The 18,645-nt window shown below is 43.9% G+C and overlaps 1 protein-coding gene and 1 long non-coding RNA gene across 2 annotated transcripts in view; one reads left to right on the forward strand and one right to left on the reverse strand.

Moving 5' to 3' along the window:
* Positions 1-18,645, reverse strand: part of LOC139023062 (uncharacterized) — an 870,035-nt gene that overhangs the window by 800,511 nt on the left and 50,879 nt on the right. The window lies entirely within an intron of this gene.
* LOC111953103 (SH3 and multiple ankyrin repeat domains protein 3-like) overlaps positions 1-18,645 on the forward strand; it is an 87,715-nt gene that overhangs the window by 9,406 nt on the left and 59,664 nt on the right. Inside the window, exon 2 of the mRNA XM_070435237.1 lies at positions 16,988-17,101. Coding sequence (XP_070291338.1) covers positions 16,988-17,101 — 114 coding nt within the window. The remainder of the gene's footprint in view (positions 1-16,987; positions 17,102-18,645) is intronic.

The raw sequence follows: 18,645 nt of genomic DNA on the forward strand, positions 1-18,645 counted from the left end.
ATATCCTTTGAAGACTTGCATCCCAAGTGTGTAGTGTGTGTGTGGTGTGTGTGTGTGTGTGTGTGGTGTGTGTGTTGTGTGTGTGTGTGTGTGTGTGTGTGTGTGTGCTGTGTGTGGTGTGTGTGTTGTGTGTGTGTGTGTGTGTGTGCGTGCTCTCTCTCTATTAAAGCATACTTTGAAAATAGGTTTAGTAAACGGCATGCAGGGCTCCAAATCTATTAACCCAACGCACTTTGGTTATTGGAATTTGCTCGTGTGTGTGTGTGTGTGTGTGTGTGTGTGTGTGTGTGTGTGTGTGTGCGTGCTCTCTCTCTATTAAAGCATATTGAAAATAGGTTTAGTAAAGCATGCAGGGCTCCAAATCTATTAACAACTGCACTTTGGTTATTGGAATGCTCCCTGTACATACACACAAAATCATATGCCTGCTGCACACCCACAGCAGCTCCACACATATCTGTAATATTTTCTGTTTGTAATAATAAATTACTGTATATACATCTAATTTGCTCTTAGTATTCTTACAGCACACACACCCTCATTTTACCAGGTAAGTTGACTGAGAACACATTCTCATTTACAGCAACAACCTGGGGAATAGTTACAGTGGAGAGGAAGGGGGAAGAATGAGACAATTGGAAGCTGAGGATGATTAGGTGACCATGATGGCCGGAACACTGGGGTTAACACCCCTACTCTTACGATAAGTGCCATGGGATCTTTAGTGACCACAGAGAGTCAGGACACCTGTATAATGGCACATATGAAAGACAGCAATGTCCCCAATCACTGCCCTGGGGCATTGGGATATTTCTTTAGACCAGAGGAAAGAGTGCCTCCTATTGGCCCTCCAACACCACTTCCAGCAGCATCTGGTCTCCAATCCAGGGACTGACCAGGACCAACCCTGCTTAGCTTCAGAAACAAGCCAGCAGTGGGATGCAGGGTGGTATGCTGCTGGCTCTCTCTCTGTGTGAATGCATATCGGCAGATGGCCATCTCCCAGTCTCTCAGCTGGTTCCTTTGTTGTGTGTTTCTGAAGGAGAGAGGAGAGTTTTTTTTAACAAACCCACTCACTCAGTCTGTCTCTGTCACCTTTCTCTCCTGTGTGTGTGTGTTTGTTTGTGTGCRACTGAGAGAGATGTTAAGAGAAGAAAAAAAGCTGGGGAACTTGTCTTTTGGGAGCATGAGAGAGAGAGAGAGAGAGAGAGAGAGAGAGAGAGAGAGAGAGAGAGAGAGAGAGAGAGAGAGAGAGAGAGAGAGAGAGAGAGAATCAAGTTTAGTGTGTGGAGGGAGAGGAAATATTGATGTGTGTGTGAATGACTCAGCTTTGAGCAGTAGAGCGAGGCTAGGCTGAAATTAAAATGAGCTCAGTCGGTCGTCTCACACACACACAGTGGGGATACAGTGGAGCTTGAAGGCAGGGCAGAGTGTGTGTGGAGTATAAATAGCTCTGCATTGCCACTGATGCTATTTCTGGACCAGGCATCGTGACTGACTCAACCGTAGGCAACCTCAGACGGGACACCGACACACACTTTGTACAGCACACACACTCATGCACGCTTGCACACACACTAAGTTACTCGGTGTCCAAATCTCGAAGGACTTAAAATTGTCCAAACATACATTAACAGTTGTGAAGAAGGTGYGACAGTGGCTCTTCCCCATCAAGATATTTGGCATGGGCCCTCAAATCCTCAAACAGTTCTACAGCTACACCATTGAGAGCATCTTGACTGGCTGCATCACCGCTTGGTCTCGATCACATGGCGCTACAGAGGATGGTGCGGACAGCCCAGTACATCACTGGGGCCGAGCTCCCCGTCATCCAGGACCTCTATATCAGGGGATGTGAAAGGAACGCCCAGAAAATTGTTTAAGACACCAGCCACCCAAGYCATAGACTGTTCTCTCTGCTTCCACTCGGCAAGCGATACAGGAGCAACAAGTCTGACACCAACAGGCTCCTGAACAGCTTCTATCCCCAAGTCAAAAGACTGCTAAAAAGTTAACTAAATGGCAACACGGACTATCTGAATTGACCTTTCAATGTTATTTTTTGCACTGACTATTCACACTCACTCGCTCTATGCACACTGACACTCCAACACACACACATTCATACTGACTCTACACACACGCACACACACTCACATACAATCATCATATACACTGCTGCTACTCTGTTTATCATATATGCTGATGCCTAGTCACCTTATCCCTATACATTTCTAACCATACCACTCCAGTATCCCTGCACATTGTAAATATTGTATTGGCACTGACCCTGTATATAGCTACTGACCCTGGAACTGACCCTGTATATAGCTACTGACCTGGAACTTGACCCTGTTGATAGCTGTATAGCTACTGGACCTGGAATATGACGCTGTATTTTAGTTACTGACCCTGGAAACTGACCCTGTATATAGTTACTGACCCTGTATATAGCTACTGACCCTGGAACTGACCCTGTATATAGCTACTGACCCTGGAACTGACCCTGTATATAGCTACTGACCCTGTATATGCTGTACTGTAGCTTACTTGCTTTCTAGTGTTCTTATTTATTTTTCTTGTGTTTTTTTCTTCTACTTGACTTTTTTTAATAGTAAACTGATATTGATTGCTGCATTGTTGGGAAAGAGCTTGCAAGAAAGGCATTTCACTGCAGTTGTGCACTTGACAGTACAACTTGAAATTTGAAACACACACAATCACTCACTACTACACTTACATACTATACCGACAAAGAAATGCATACAGACATGTATCCACAAAGAAATGCATACAGACATGTATCCACAAAGAAATGCATACAGACATGTATCCGCAAAGAAATGCATACAGACATGTATCCACAAAGAAATGCATACAGACATGTATCCACAAAGAAATGCATACAGACATGTATCCACAAAGAAATGCATACAGACATGTATCCACACCACACTCAGATACATCACCTTTCAACGATAGTTTGTGTTTTGATGAGGATTATTCCTCTGCTTTTGTATACCTCCCTCTCATGCTCCTTTTCATTTTCTCCTCTCTCACCACCCCTTTATTTGTATTTGTCTTTCGTTCTCTCTCTCCCCCTCTTTGTCCATCCACTGCACATGATTACTGTATTAGTGTTTCATTAGGCCTGTCCATGTCTGCCACAGAAAATATTTTGTGGATTGTGGAACAATAGCCATCCAGCTCACAGAGTCTATTGTTGCAGTGGAATGACTGGAGAACACACTGACTCTCAGAGGTGGAGTGACTCTGTTGAGTTCCCTACAAGAAACTCTTCCCATAGAATATGAAGGGAACTATGATCAGTTAATGCAGGTATGACTGTTTCCTACGGCTTGGACTACAAACTGATGATTAGTTGACTTACCCCCCTTTACTAAGTAAAATGTTTTGAGGCCCAGTTTAAAAAACTGAATAGCACATCTGTTATTGTTCCATGAGGTGACAGATACCCTGTTTTGTGACATCTGTCCTCTGTGTCGCCCACTGCTGTGTACCTGTAGAGGTGATTATAAGCCAGCATGAAGCCAGTGGTGCTGTAGTACTGTAGCTGTTGTTGTCCAGTGGTGCTGTAGTTACTGGTAGCTGTTGTTGTCCAGTGGTGCTGTAGTACTGTAGCTGTTGTTGTCCAGCGGTGCTAGTAACTGTAGCTGTTGTTGTCCAGTGGTGCTGTAGTACTGTAGCTGTTGTTGTCCAGGGTGCTGTAGTACGTAGCTGTGTTGTCCAGCGGTGCTGTAGTACTGTAGCTGTGTTGTCCAGCGGTGCTGTAGTACTGTAGCTGTTGTTGTCCAGTGTTGCGTGTATACTGTAGCTGTTGTTGTCCAGCGTGCTGTAGTACTTGTAGCTGTTGTTGTCCAGTGGTGCTGTAGAACTGTAGCTGTTTTGTCCAGCGGTGCTGTAGTACGTAGCTGTGTTGTCCAGTGGTGCTGTAGTACTGTAGCTGTGTGTGTCCAGCGGTGCTGTAGTTACTGTACTGTGTTGTACTTAGCTGTTGTTGTCCAGTGTGCTGGTAGTACTGTAGCTGTGTTGTAGTACTGTAGCTGTGTTGTATACTGTAGCTGTTGTTGTCCAGTGTGCTGTAGTACTGTAGCTGTTGTTGTCCAGTGGTGCTGTAGTACTGTAGCTGTTGTTGTCCAGCGGTGCTGTAGTACTGTAGCTGTTGTTGTCCAGGTGCTGTAGTATTGAGCTGTTGTTGTCCAGTGGTGCTGTAGTACTGTAGCTGTTGTTTCCAGTGGTGCTGTAGTACTGTAGCTTTGTTTCCAGTGTGCTGTATACTGTAGCTGTTGTTGTCCAGGCTGAGTCGGTAGCTTGTTGGCCAGCGTGCTGTAGTACTGTAGCTGTTGTTGTCCAGTCGTGCTGTAGTACTGTAGCGTTGTTGTCCAGTGGTGCTGTAGTACTGTAGCTGTTGTGTTGTCCAGTGGTGCTGTAGTACTGTAGCTGTTGTTGTCCAGTGGTGCTGTAGACTGTAGCTGTTGTTGTCCAGTGTGCTGTAGTACTGTAGCTGTTGTTGCCAGTGGTGCTGTAGTACTGTAGCTGGTGTTGTCCAGTGGTGCTGTAGTACTGTAGCTGTTGTTGTCCACGGTGCTGTTAGTACTGTAGCTGTTGTTGTCCAGCGGTGCGTAGTACTGTAGCTGTTTTGTCCAGTGTGCTGTAGAACTGGAGCTGTGTTGTCCAGTGATGCTGTAGTACTGTAGCTATTGTTGTCCAGTGGTGCTGTAGTACTGTAGCTGTTGTTGTCCAGTGGTGCTGTAGTACTGTAGCTGTTGTTGTCCAGCGGTGCTGTTGTACTGTAGCTGAGAGCCAATAACAGCTAGTTTTCTGTTTTCTGCTCCCCACTCACTCAGTCTTTTTTTTTTATTCATGGGGTAGATCAGCTTTAATATTGCAGATAGATTGTAGCTCCAATCAATGTAATTGTCTGCATCATTTTCAATCCCCCATATATATATTTTTGTAAATATATATATAGTTATATACAGTACCAGTCAAAAGTTTGGACACCTACCCATTCAAGAGTTTTTCTTTATTTCTTTATTTTTACTATTTTCTACATTGTAGAATAATAGTGAAGACATCAAAACAATGAAATGGGTAGGTCAAAACACATATGGAATCATGTAGTAACCAAAAAAGTGAAAGCTTTGCACACTCTTGGCATTCYCTCGCTTGAAAATTGTATCCCCCATACATATAACATTCTATTGGTTGCAAGAATTTTGTATAATAATTTAAATTAAAAAATTCAAAGTTTTGAATCTGGCGTCGTTTTGCGTATCATATGCCATGGAATTGGTACATGGAAAATCTCTATTTTGCAATATTTTGCAATATATTATGTCACAGCTGTCTATTAGTATGTTTGAGTTTTAACCACAATATTTGTTGTATTCTTTTTTATTTATTTTCTGGTGGATTAAACTGAAATTGCAACCACCTTTCTATAGCTTGTTTTTAAAATAATGATATTTTGGAGATTATTTTGTTTCCAAATAACCRAAAGTGAGAGGTTGTAATCTGTATAAATGGAAAAAGGCAATTCTTGAACATGGGATGAAACATTCTTACTAATTTGCTAGAGAACCCGTTTGGAKTTAAGTATAACTTTGTATGACTGACGCCTCACTCCCAGTCTTAGCTAAATTCTTTCTTGAGAAGGAAGCAAAATTGTTTATTTTTGCTAAAAAGCTTTTTTTTGCCATTTTAATGGAAATCTATTACAGTATGGTACTTAATTGTTACTCAGAAATAAACAATTTCCWGAATCGAATAGGCTATAGGCTGCAAAAATAGCCTATATTTATAGGCTATAGCCTACTCAAACGTTTAACAGCCGACTAGGTTTAAACTCTATATATCCTGCGTATGGTTGAAATGAACAAAAGCCTGAATTAATATAGTAATTAACAGATAATTGTTTTCAGGCTTTGTATCCATCTACCGGGTTGTTGACCTCCTTGTCTACAACGACTCCTTCCAAACCTGAGATTTCGCTCGCACACCTCCTGTTTCCACGATGGTGTTATTCCACCATTATTTTGTCGGTGACGTTAGCCATTTTCACGTGAGCTAGGCTAGCCAGGAAAAGTTAACTTGGCAATGTAGTCATGTGTGGGGGGAGGGAACATAAACGGTGCATGTGGGCAAATTAGGAATGTTTCAGCAAAACACAAATAATGGACAGTTCACTGCTTTAGCCTAGGCTACTACCGATAACTGCCAAAATAATGGAAAATGAGGGATACAACGTGTACTGAAAGCAGATGCTGCCATACCGCTGTGGTTCCTGAGTTAATTAAGCAATTAATGACAATGCCCCATCCACAGGGCACAAGTCGTTGCTGAATGGTTTGATCAGCGTGATAACAATGTAAGCCATCTGCCACGGCCATCTTAGTCACCAGATCTCAACGTAATTGAACACTTATGGGAGATTCTGGAGTAGCACCTGAGACAGCAGTATCAACAAAACACCAAATKATGGAATTTCTTGTGGAAGAATGGTATCACATCCCTGCAATATGGTTCCAGATATTTATAGAATCTATGCGAATATATTTGTTCTGAATCACGAAATAATGTTTTCATTCCACCGCCAGCTGCATTTTTTGCGGGTCACTCGCTGGGGAACCGTGGGTATCCGACCCGATGCAGCACTATACTATGAGGGACGTTCCACGAAAAGAGTGCATTTTGCATCCCTTGGATATTTTAAGTAGAAATTGAGTCTTTGCTCAGCACCGCCAGATAATTTTGGACAACCAATTGCAGCTCTCCAATGGATAGCAACTGTCGTCAATTCCGACAACTCGGACAAGCTCGTATTTAAATCGCATGAAAGTAAGTGAGGGCATTGGCAAAAACAGAGTTTTTAAAAGGCTAAATAATTTAACACTGCACCAGGAGTACTTGCTACTGTGATTCCTGAAATGCAGAGTATTTTTCTTATCTGAAATTATAATTACTTTTGTTACATTGTTTGCTACCTCAGCTGGTCAGCTAGCCACTTAATAAAACRTATTTTCTCAAAATGTATGTTAGCCAGCAAACTTAACAATGTTATGAATACAACTCCCATCTGCTTATGACATCAGGATACAATTTGAGAGCACTAGTTAGCTGGCTTTGACTGCAAGGTGATCATGAATTCAAAGCCATTCCGTGGCTAGCTACACTACAAACATCATTTTACTAGGTTCCTGTGAAGCAATTGTAATGACAGTCCACAACAACATACCCCAGAGTTTCCTGATTAGCAAGAGGTTATACTGTGTTTAATTTAATTGTGTATTGGAAACACAGTTGGAGATCATTGTGAGGGGATTTCGCCAGTGGTTGAATGGGGAATTGGGCTTCCCGTGAAAATGTTATCTGAGGTTGCAACAGTAACCAAGGGGGGCGGGGCTTAGCGAAGGGTCAATTGTGCACCAATATTGAATTTTAAAAGCCTGTTATATTAAATAAAGGGCCACATGGAGAATTCAATAAATCATATTTTTATATGAATGAAGACTTGCTAAGGCCAAAACATATTTTTTTATGAAGTAGAACATATGCTCTTTATGACAGAATGTTCAAATTAGGTGAAATCAAAAGTTACACTTCTCTAAGGGCTCCAAATTGGTGGAACGACCCATGAGCTCTTGGCTTTAACCTCAGTTAGTCACCTACAACACACTGTGATGGTTTTCTGGTTATGCCTCTTCTCTCCTGTCCATCAACCCTCTTTACTATTCCCCTACTTTTATCTGTCCTCTGATTTCTCCCCATTTCCAACCTTTTCTTCCTCTTCCTCCACTTTTGCACTCTTTATATTCACCTGATGTCTTCTCCCTTTTATATATGCTCTCTCAACTCTCCTCCCTYTACGTTTCTCCCTCTTTCCCTCTCTATGGCCTTGCTCCCAGCTCAGTCTGGATAGTAAAAGACACACTGGTGCCACTTGGCCACTAAACACACACACACACAGAGCCCTGTTTCAGGGCCACTGAGTGCCAGAGTCTGTTTCAAGGGGCCAATAGTCATGCCAACCGGGCCTTGGCTCACGACATAACAGTTTGCTGATGACACAACAGTGGTAGGCCTGATTACCAACAAGAACGAGACAGCCTACAGGGAGAAGGTGAAAGCCCTGGCGGAGGGGTGCAAGGATAATAACCTCTCTGTCAACATCAACAAAACGAAGGAGCTGATCATGGACTTCAGAAAACAGCAGAGAGAGCACGCCCCCATCCACATCGACGGGGCTGCAGTGGAGAGGGTGAAAGCTTCAAGCTCCTCGGCTTGCACATCACTGATGACCTGAAATGGTCCATTCACACAGACAGTGTAGTGAAAAAGTTGCTTGGCCCATAAGACTCTCACAAACTTCTACATATGCACCATTGACGGTATCTTGTCAGGCTGTATCACTGCCTGGTACTGCAATTGCACCGTCCGCAACCGCAGGGCTCTCCAGACGGTGGTGCGCTCAGCCCAAAGCATCCCCTGGGACACACTTCCTGCCTTCCATTACTTTACAGCAACCAGTATCACAGGAAGGCCAAGAAGATCATCAAGAACCTCAGCCACCCGAGCCATGGAGTGTTCACCCCGCTACCATCTAGAAGGCGGAGAAAGTTCAGGTGCATCAAAGCTTGAACCGAGAGACAGCTTCTATCTCCAGGCCATCAGACTGTTAAATAGTCCCTATTAGCCGGCCTCCAACCAGTAACTTGCCCTGAACCTTAATCACTATTACTAGCCGGCTACCACCTGGTGCTCTACCCTACACATTAGAGACTGCTGCCCTATGTACATAGAGACATAGCATACTGTTTTACCCACTTCACATGTACACTGAACAAAAACGCAACATGTAAAGTGTTGGTCCCTTGTTTCATGATCTGAAATAAAAGATCCCAGAAATGTTCCATAAGCACTAAAAGCTTATCTCTCAAATGTTTTGCACAAATTAGTTTATATCTCTGTTAGTGAGCATTTCTCCTTTGCCAAGATAATTCATCCACCTGACAGATGTAGCATATTAAAAAGCTGATTAAACAGCATGATCATTACACCTTGTGCTGGGGACAGTAAAAGGTCACTCTAAAATGTGCAGTTTTGTCACACAACACAATGCCACCGATGTCTCAAGTTTTGAGGGAGCGTGCAATTGGCATGATGATTGCAGGAATGGCCACAAGAGCTGTTGCCAGAGAAKTGGATGTTCATTTCTCTACCATAAGCCGCCTCCAACGTCGTTTTTGAGAATTTGGCAGTACGTCCAACCAGCTTCACAACCGCAGACCACGTGTATGGCGTTGTGTGGGCGAGCGGTTTGCTAATGTCAACGTTGTGAACAGAGTGCCCCATGGTGTCTGTGGGGTTATGGTATGGGCATAAGCTCCGGACAACGAACACAATTACATTTTATTGATAGCAATTTTAATGCACAGAGAAAGTGACGAGATCCTGAGGACCATTGTCGTGCCATTSATCCGCTGCCATCACCTCATGTTTCGGCATTATAATGCACGGCCCCATGTCACAATGATCTGTACACCATTTCTGGAAGCTGAAAATGTCCCAGTTATACCATGGCCTGCATACTCACCAGGCATGTCACCCATTGAGCATGTTTGGGATGCTCTGGATCGACGTGTATGACAGCCTGTTCCAGTTCCCACCAATATTCAGCAACTTCGCACAGCCATTGAAAAGGAGTGGGACAACATTCCATAGGCCACAATCAACAGCCTAGTCAGCTCTATGTGAAGGAGATGTGTCTCGCTGCATGAGGCAAATGGTGGTCACACCAGATACTCACTGGTTCTGATTCACAATCAACTTTTTTTATGTACAGTATCTGTGACCAACATATTCATATCTTTATTCCCAGTCATGTGAAATCCATAGGTTAGGGTCTAATGTATTTATATAGACTGATTTCCTTAAATCAATCAAATGTMTTTATAAAGCCCTTTTTACATCAGCAGATGTCACAAAGTGCTATACAGAAACCCAGCCTAAAACCCCAAACAGCATGCAATGCAGATGTAGAAACATGGTGGCTAGGAAAAACTCACTAGAAAGGCAGGGACCTAGGAAGAAACCTAGAGAGGAACCAGGCTCTGAGGGGTGGCCAGTCCTCTTCTGGCTGTGCCGGGTGGAGATTATAACAGTACATGGCCAAGATGTTCAAACGTTCATAGATGACCAGCAGGTCTATCACATTCAAGAATAAGACCCAGGTGCAGATAGTGTCGAAATAACAAAAGTTTATTATTCGAACAGGGGCAGGCAAAATGGCAGGTCAAGGGCAGGCAGAGGTCAGTAATCCAGATAGGTGGGGCAAAGGTACAGGACGGCAGGCAGGCTCAGGGTCAGGTCAGGCAGAATGGTCAACACCGGGAAAAGAAGGAAACAGGAACTATAGCAAAGACAGGAGCAAGGAAAACAATGCTGGTAGGCTTGACGAACAAAACGAACTAGCAACAGACAAACAGAGAACACAGGTATAAATACACAGGGGATAATGGGGAAGATGGGTGACACCTGRAGGGGGGTGGAGACAATCACAAAGACAGGTGAAACAGATCAGGGATTGACAGGGTCAAATAATAATAATCACAGTGGTTGTAGATGGTGCAACAGGTCAGCACCTCAGGAGTAAATGTCAGTAGTCTTTTCATAGCCAATCATTCAGAGTTAGACAGCAGGTGCAGTAGAAAGAGAGAGAGTCGAAAACAGCATGTCTGGGACAAGATACAGTACCACGTCCTGTGAACAGGTCAGGGTTCCATAGCCGCAGGCAGAACAGTTGAAACTGGAGCAGCAGCATGACCAGGTGGACTGGGGACAGCAAGTAGTCATCAGGCCAGGTAGTCCTGAGGCATGGTCCTAGGGCTCAGGTCCTCCGAGAGAAGAGAGAAAGAGAGACAGAGACAGAGAGAGAGAGAGAATTAGAGGGAGCATACTTAAATTCACACAGTACACTGGATAAGACAGGAGAAATACTCCAGATATAACAGACTGAACCTATCCCCCCGACACATAAATACTGGAGGCTGAAACAGGAGGGGTCGGGAGAACTGTATCTCAGTAAAATCTTTGAAATTCTTGCATGTTGCGTTTGGATTTTTGTTTAGCATATACTGTATTCTACTCATTGTTCATCCTGTATAACTATTGCTGTCGACATTTTCTATTCATATATTATACAACGGGTGGKTCTAATCCTGAATGCTGATTGGTAAAAACCGCATTCCAGCCGGTGTCTATTCCACAAGTTATCACTGGCTAAATCTATGCTGTTAAAATTCCTATTTGCTCTGTTCCATCTGCCTGCGCAATCCACTGTCTCATCAGCCCAGCCAGGCAATTTATAGAGTTGATCTCCACCCACTATAAAAAGTATCTAGACATTATCTCACCTTTCTTTTAGACTAACATTTAGTTTTCAACAGTGGATATTTGTATAAACCTTGCTGTCTGTCTCTCCGACATTTGCAACATTGTTTCAATATTCAAATTCGATCTCCAGCTGTCTCATAGTAATGAATGTGTCGGGAGTCGGGATGAAACATATACAACTTTTCTCAGTCAGTCGAAAACATGAATCAGCATAATTTTAATGGATTTATACAAAGAACTATCAATAGAAAAAAGGTCAAACAAAAAGAAGTGCAGATAGTTTGCAGTCTTTCCAGCTTCAGTTTGAAATGATTGTGCTAGCTATGTTGTTGGCTAGCTCCTCTGAACAACAGTGTCCTGACAAGAAAAAATAATTTTCCATGCCAGGTGAAATTGGGCATCATTAGCTCATTGTTAGCTCCACAGATGACGCAATCTCAATCGGACTCCACACTGCCCTTTCCCACCTGGACAAAAGTAACACCTATGTGAGAATGCTGTTCATTAACTACAGCTCAGCGTTCAACACCTTAGTGCCCACAAATCTTATCACTAAGTTAAGGACCCTGGGACTAAACACCTCCCTCTGCAACTGGATCCTGGACTTCCTGACGGGCCGCCCCCAGGTGGTAAGGGTAGGCAACAACATATCTACCATGCTTATCCTCAACACGGGGGCCCCTCACGGGTGCGTGCTTAGTCCCYTCCTGTACTACCTGTTCACCCACGACTGCGTGGCCAAGTATGACTCCAACGCCATCATTAAGTTTGCTGAYGACATAACGGTGGTAGGCSTCATCACCGACAATTGTGAGACAGCCTATAGGGAGGAGGTCAGAGACCTGGCAGTGTGGGTTCAGGACAACAACCTCTCCCTCAACGTGATCAAGACAAAGGAGATGATCGTGGACTACAGGAAAAGGAGGGCATTCACATTTACGGGGCTGTAGTGGAGCAGGTCGAGAGTTTCAAATTCCTTGGTGTCCACATCACCAATAAGCTATCATGGTCTAAACACACCAAGAAAGTCGTGAGGGCATGACAACGGCTTTTCCCCCTCAGGAGACTGAAAAGATTTGGCATGGGTCCCCAGATCCTCAAAAGGTTCTACAGCTGCACCATCGAGAGTATCCTGACTGGTTGCATCACGGCCTGGTATGGCAACTGCTCGGCATCCAACCTTAAGGTGCTACAGAGGGTAACGCGTACGGCCCAGTACATCACCAGGGTCAAGGTTCCTGCCATCCAGGACCTATATAGTAGGCGGTGTCAGAAAAATTGTCAAAGACTCCAGTTACCCAAGTCACAGCCTGTTCTCTCTGCTACCACACGGCTAGTTGTACCGGAGCACCAACTCTAGGTCCAAAAGGCTCCTTAACAGCTTCTATCCCCAAGCCATAAGACTGCTGAACAATTAATCAAATTTCCACGGGTATTATTTACATTGACACCCCCCCACCYCTTTGTTTTTACACTGCTGCTACTCRCTGTTTATTATCTATGCATAKTCACTTTATCCCTACCTACATGTACAAATAACCTTGACTAACCTGTAARTTGACTCAGTAATGTTCTTATCCTGTCTTGTCCCTTGCGGCTAACTTACAACTACGTAAAAGAGTGCAGCCAGAAAGTACTGGTACCCCCTGGATAAAGTCTCATTATTGTTATTTTACTGTGTTCTTTTTTATATTCTTTATTTGTTTTACTTTAGTTTATTTAGTAAGTATTTTCTTAACTCTATTTTCTTAAAACTGCATTGTTGGTTAAGGGCTTGTATGTAAGCATTTCACTGTAAGGTCTACACCTGTTGTATTTGGTGCATGTGATGATTACAATTTGATTTAATTTGTTATGGATGTATCCAAATAAATATCACTAGAAAACAGCTTAAACAAATGCAAATGCAGCTAATTCCTTGCTTTCTGGCTGCACTGTTTGACGTAACTATAAGTTATCCGTAGTTGGCTAGTTAGCAAGCATGGGATAAGAACGTTGCCAGCCAATATGGCAATGGAATATTTAGAACGAACGACTGGGTCGCGTACATAGATACAAAACGAAGACTGAGCGTCTCTGTCAACCGAACCAATAGATCAAACGACCAGCCGGCTTGGGTAGCAACCTCAGATTTGTGTCGGGACTATATCTTGTGGAAGGATGAAATAGTATGAATAAATTCATCAAAATAACGTTAATGAAAATATGTCAACTATTATTTTAATATGTTGGTAACCCGTTGTATAAAACTGATAATGCCCTCGAAGCCGGTGTTTGGAGGATATATTGACTTCGTCTCGGGCCTAACAACACCTGTGCCAATATATCCTTCAAACACCGGCTTCTCGGGCAKTATCACTTAACTGTCCATACTTTCTATACACACCATTATTTATATATAGTCTAACATTGCTCGTTCTGATATTTATTAATTTTAATTTGGGGGATTTGTTTGTATTGTTTTGTACTGCTGTGTATTACTGCTCTGTTGGAGCTAGACACACAAGCATTTAGTTAGGTATTACTGCACTGTTGGAGCTAGACACACAAGCATTTAGTTAGGTATTACTGCTCTGTTGGAGCTAGACACACAAGCATTTAGTTAGGTATTACTGCACTGTTGGAGCTAGACACACAAGCATTTAGCTCCGCCTGCGATAACATCTGCAAGAATGTGTATGCAACCAATGACATTTGAGTGGCACTGTAAGGGTGACGCTCCTAAAACCTTGTTTGTGTGTGGGGACCAGGGTTATTTGAGCTTTTTATGAAGTGTTTTTCATCAGCCTTCACTCTCAATTACCCTGTTCTCTGTGGCACTTTCCCGCTCGCCCTTTCTTTTTTTTCTCTCTCGCTCTCTCCGCTTCAGTGATCGGTGATGGTCATCTTTGGTCACAGTCTGGTTATGGTAGTGGCACTGTCAGGGGTCTTATTTCATGGTGTTCACACACACACACACACACACACACCCACACAAACACACAACACACACACACACACCACACACACACACACACACACACACACACACACACACACACACACACACACACACACACACACACACACACACACACACACACACACACACACACACACACACAACAGGAAGCACACTCCTCGCAGAGTAAAGACGAGGGAATGGTTTTACATGCTCACCAGTTTGAGTGGTGAGCCTGCCGCATGAAGCACTCATGTGTAGTGACTGAGTGATGGAGAGCAGAACCAATCAGAAATACTTTTGGCATTTGTGTCCTGCGACTCCAATCTCTAGTTCAGCATGTCATTCTGAGCAGAAGTTAGGGGTTGAAAAATAATGCATTCATGTGTTGGAATAGAAAACATGACTCCAAAGGATACTCATGGTTCATCCACACTGCTTGTAAAGGTTCACCTTTTTATCATTTCAATCCCCAATGTTTGAATTTGCCTTCTGACATTCATCAAGATACACGTTCAATAATAGTGKACTAATAGTGGTCATGAATAAAATACAATGTTCATGTGATTTGGGATGTTAGTTTGAAGTGACTCAGAAGTAACGTTGAATTTGAACTGAAGTATGAATGTTGATGTGTGATATGAGTTTATGTCAGAGAGAGGATTAAAGTTATGCTCCAGAATTYTATATAATTTCAGCCAGTAGTTTTGAAWGTGATGCTTGAGCCAAAACGGGTTCCCGTTTTTTGTGTACTATGTCATGATGATACGTTCCGAATTTAATTTGCATACTATTTTACGAATTTGTACCCCTTTTTCGTGATATCAATTGGTAGTTACAGTCTTGTCCCATTGCTGCAACTCCCGTACGGATACGGGAGAGGCGAAGGTCGAGAGCCATACTGCCTCCGAAACACGACCCTGCCAAGCTGCACTGCTTCTTGACACACTGCTTACGTAACCCGGAAGCCAGATGCACCAATGTGTTGAACTGGCGACCGTGTCAGCGTGCATGCGCCCGGGCCCGCCACAGGAGTTGCTAAAACGCGATGGGACAAGGACATCCCGGCCGGCAAACCCTCCCCTAACCCGGACAACGCTGGGCAAATTGTGCACCGCCTCAAGGGTCTCCAGGTCGCGGCCGGCTGCGACACAGCCTGGGTTTGAACCCGGGTCTGTAGTGACACCTCAAGCACTGCGATGCTGTGCCTTAGACCGCTGTGCCACTCGGGAGGCCCCAGACTGCATCTTTAAGTGGTGATGCAATGCTCTGGGGTTATTGAGGAGCTTATCATCATGGTTCCTGTGGCTGTCTGCTAATTGGCAGGTTGATTTCCTGGTCCTTGATTACAGCTTGCTCGGGTGTTTTCAGCTGAAGAAGGGAATTGGAGATGATGGGGTGAGTGTGTCAGTTCCCTGAAGGTCTACCATATTTCACTGTTGAGACATTTCTGAATAGAGCGAAGGCAAGTAATCGCTTCGTGCTATGTAATGGTTGTATGCCAAGCCAAAGGACAGGGAACGGCATAGAGGGAGTATACCCAGGAGACTCAGTGAAGCAGGTTTAAGCTGTGATCAGAGAGAGGGAACACAGCAGGTTTCCTCCAGGAGAGGGGGTCGATGCAGCTCTATCCGATCAGAGTGAGCCCTGCTTTTACCTGGAACTCTGGGACTCTGGTTCTATGCTGGATTCTCCATGCTGAGGTAGCAGATGTGTACTGGCAGGCTAGTGACGTGCTAGTGCAGTTTCCAATGTATTGTCACCTGTCCTGAGATATAAGAAGTCAAGTGTCACTCACAAAGTGAGATTGGTGTATTCATCCTGGGTAGCACATTCCGTCATTCCAACATGTTAACATTCCAATAGGTTAACATCCCATCATTCTAACATTCTTCAAACCAGCCACATGCTGCAACCTGACTTTGCCGTAACCTAGCAACCATGGAAGGATGAGGGTTCAGTAGAACACAGCCAGAGTTCCAGCTGGTGTTCGTTTATGTGTGTGTCAATATATGTGTATGTCCAGCTCCTTAGTCTTCTTGTTAGCCTGTGCGTAATGAATGTGTATGTTAACATGTGTGTTGAGGTAATGGATAAGCTTAGTGGAAATGAGCGCTTGACTCAGTCCTGCAGCGAAGATTAATATCAACCATACATTCGTCTCTAATTACCACGGCAGGGCACACTCATGCTCGCAATTACACACGTACACACACCACACACACGAAAACACACACTGAGACACACACACACACCAAATGCCTGCCTTGACTAAGAACACACACAACCCATTGCCATGCAATTGAATGGCTATTTACTGAGTGATTGCCAGTGTTGGGTTTGCATCTGTTATTTTCAGGAAATAAAATGGAAAAAGAGGTCTTCTGACCTCAATGGGACTTCCTGGTCAAAATAAAAATTTAAATTAAATTGTGTCCACTTTATCCACAGGATACAAGAACTGACTGTGATTATGGACTTACAACTTGCTCCACTCACCGTTCTGTGACATCTACTTCCTTTTAGCCACAGTGGAGACTCATCTGTATCTGTTAGCCTGCAATGAACTGTACATATGCTGTAGTTAACTTTCTTTGTGTCTCTGTGTCTCTGTCTCTCCCCCTGTGTCAGTGTTGAGTATAGGAGAAGGAGGCTTCTGGGAGGGCACGGTCAAGGGGAGAACAGGCTGGTTCCCTGCCGACTGTGTGGAGGAGGTTCAGATGAGACAGTACGACCCTCGGCTAGGTAATGACTGGAGAACATACACACAGACAGCTCTGTAAAACACACACTCTCTCACTCTTCACAGTGTATATTTACTTTTGCTCGCTAGCCCTGTCCACGGTGCTGAACAGGCTGGTGAAACTATGGGTGCTGTCCAAGGTGCTGATTCAGCCATGTATGTACAATATTATGTGTGCTGACCTCTAATGAGTATACTGACTGCGGACACACACACACCACCACACGCATGCACACACACCAAAAATACACCTGAAGAAGCTCATAATCACATTGTTGAGGAGGTGTCAAACCTTTCCCACCATGATGAATGCACCATATGTCTCACTTAGCCAGGTAGCCTATCGGTTAGAGCAGTGGGACAAATACCTGAGCTGACAAGCTGAAAACATCTGTTGAACTGCCTTTGGGCAAGGCACTTAACCCTGTTTTGCTCCTGGGGCGCCATACTACTATGGCTGACCCTGTAAAACRACACATTTTACTGCACCTATCGGTGTATGTGACAATAAACAAGGACARCAGAGTCCATGAAAAGAGAAAACATACTGTACATGTTGCATTCATTAATGTACTATCTATCTCTGCATGTTTAGATTGGTTTATGGTTAAACAGGTGGTGTGTTTATTGAACCATAAAGGTTCATGAACCTTCTCCATCACAGAGTGTGTGTTAAACAGGCTTTCTGAATCACACCGCAAGTCCCATTAGGAACCCACTGATGCAGCTCCTACCTACTGTATAGAGCAGTGGGATGGGGAGAGATGTTCTGGAAAGGGGTCTGAGGGTGTGGCTAGGGAGGGTTTTGTGGAAATGGGTGTTGAGGAATGTCTCGTCTTTCCCCTCAATACCACTTGAGGAATCGTGTCCCCTGATGGGAGGGGTGAGGAGATTTGGAGAGGAAGGAGGGGAGGGAGTGAAATAGTAGGGAGGATTCACTAAAAGACAGAGGAGAAGAGATGAAGAAAAGGCAGCTCTCTGTCTCTGGTTTTTCTCCTCTCCCTCCTGTGTTTCCGTATTCCATCTCCTCTCTTGCTGCCCCCCTCCCTTCTCTTACTCTTTCTCTATTCTATTTGTCTCTTCCCCCTCCTCTCTCTGTTTCCCTCCTCCCTCCATCCAGTTCTCCTTCTCATTCCTTCTCCTTCACGTCTTTCCACTGGGTATTGAAGTACATAAGCGTTATATGTTTTTCTTATATTGTTGAATATTAACTCAACAAATGATTTTGGTGCAATAAATAAGTCCAGCTGAATAAATAATGCTGTGCAATTGTTGAAAGTCAACAGTTGGTGATACACAGTGGTTTTTGAAGGAGTTATATGTATCCCAGATGTTTCAATAGTGATGAAATAATAGGTAACATACTAGAGGACACACAAACTCAGACACATAGATACAAGCACACACACACTCAGACAAACACCTCCACACACGCATACCCTTGTTTACCTGAAGGTAAGCATTGAGGCTTCACTGACAGTCACGGCAGTATATCTCAGCTCAGTGAAGCAGGAAAGACAGCCCTGTCTACAGTGAACTAACCCAA

This window comes from Salvelinus sp. IW2-2015, linkage group LG26 (assembly GCF_002910315.2).
Source record: "Salvelinus sp. IW2-2015 linkage group LG26, ASM291031v2, whole genome shotgun sequence".
NCBI classification, from domain to species: domain Eukaryota; kingdom Metazoa; phylum Chordata; class Actinopteri; order Salmoniformes; family Salmonidae; genus Salvelinus; species Salvelinus sp. IW2-2015.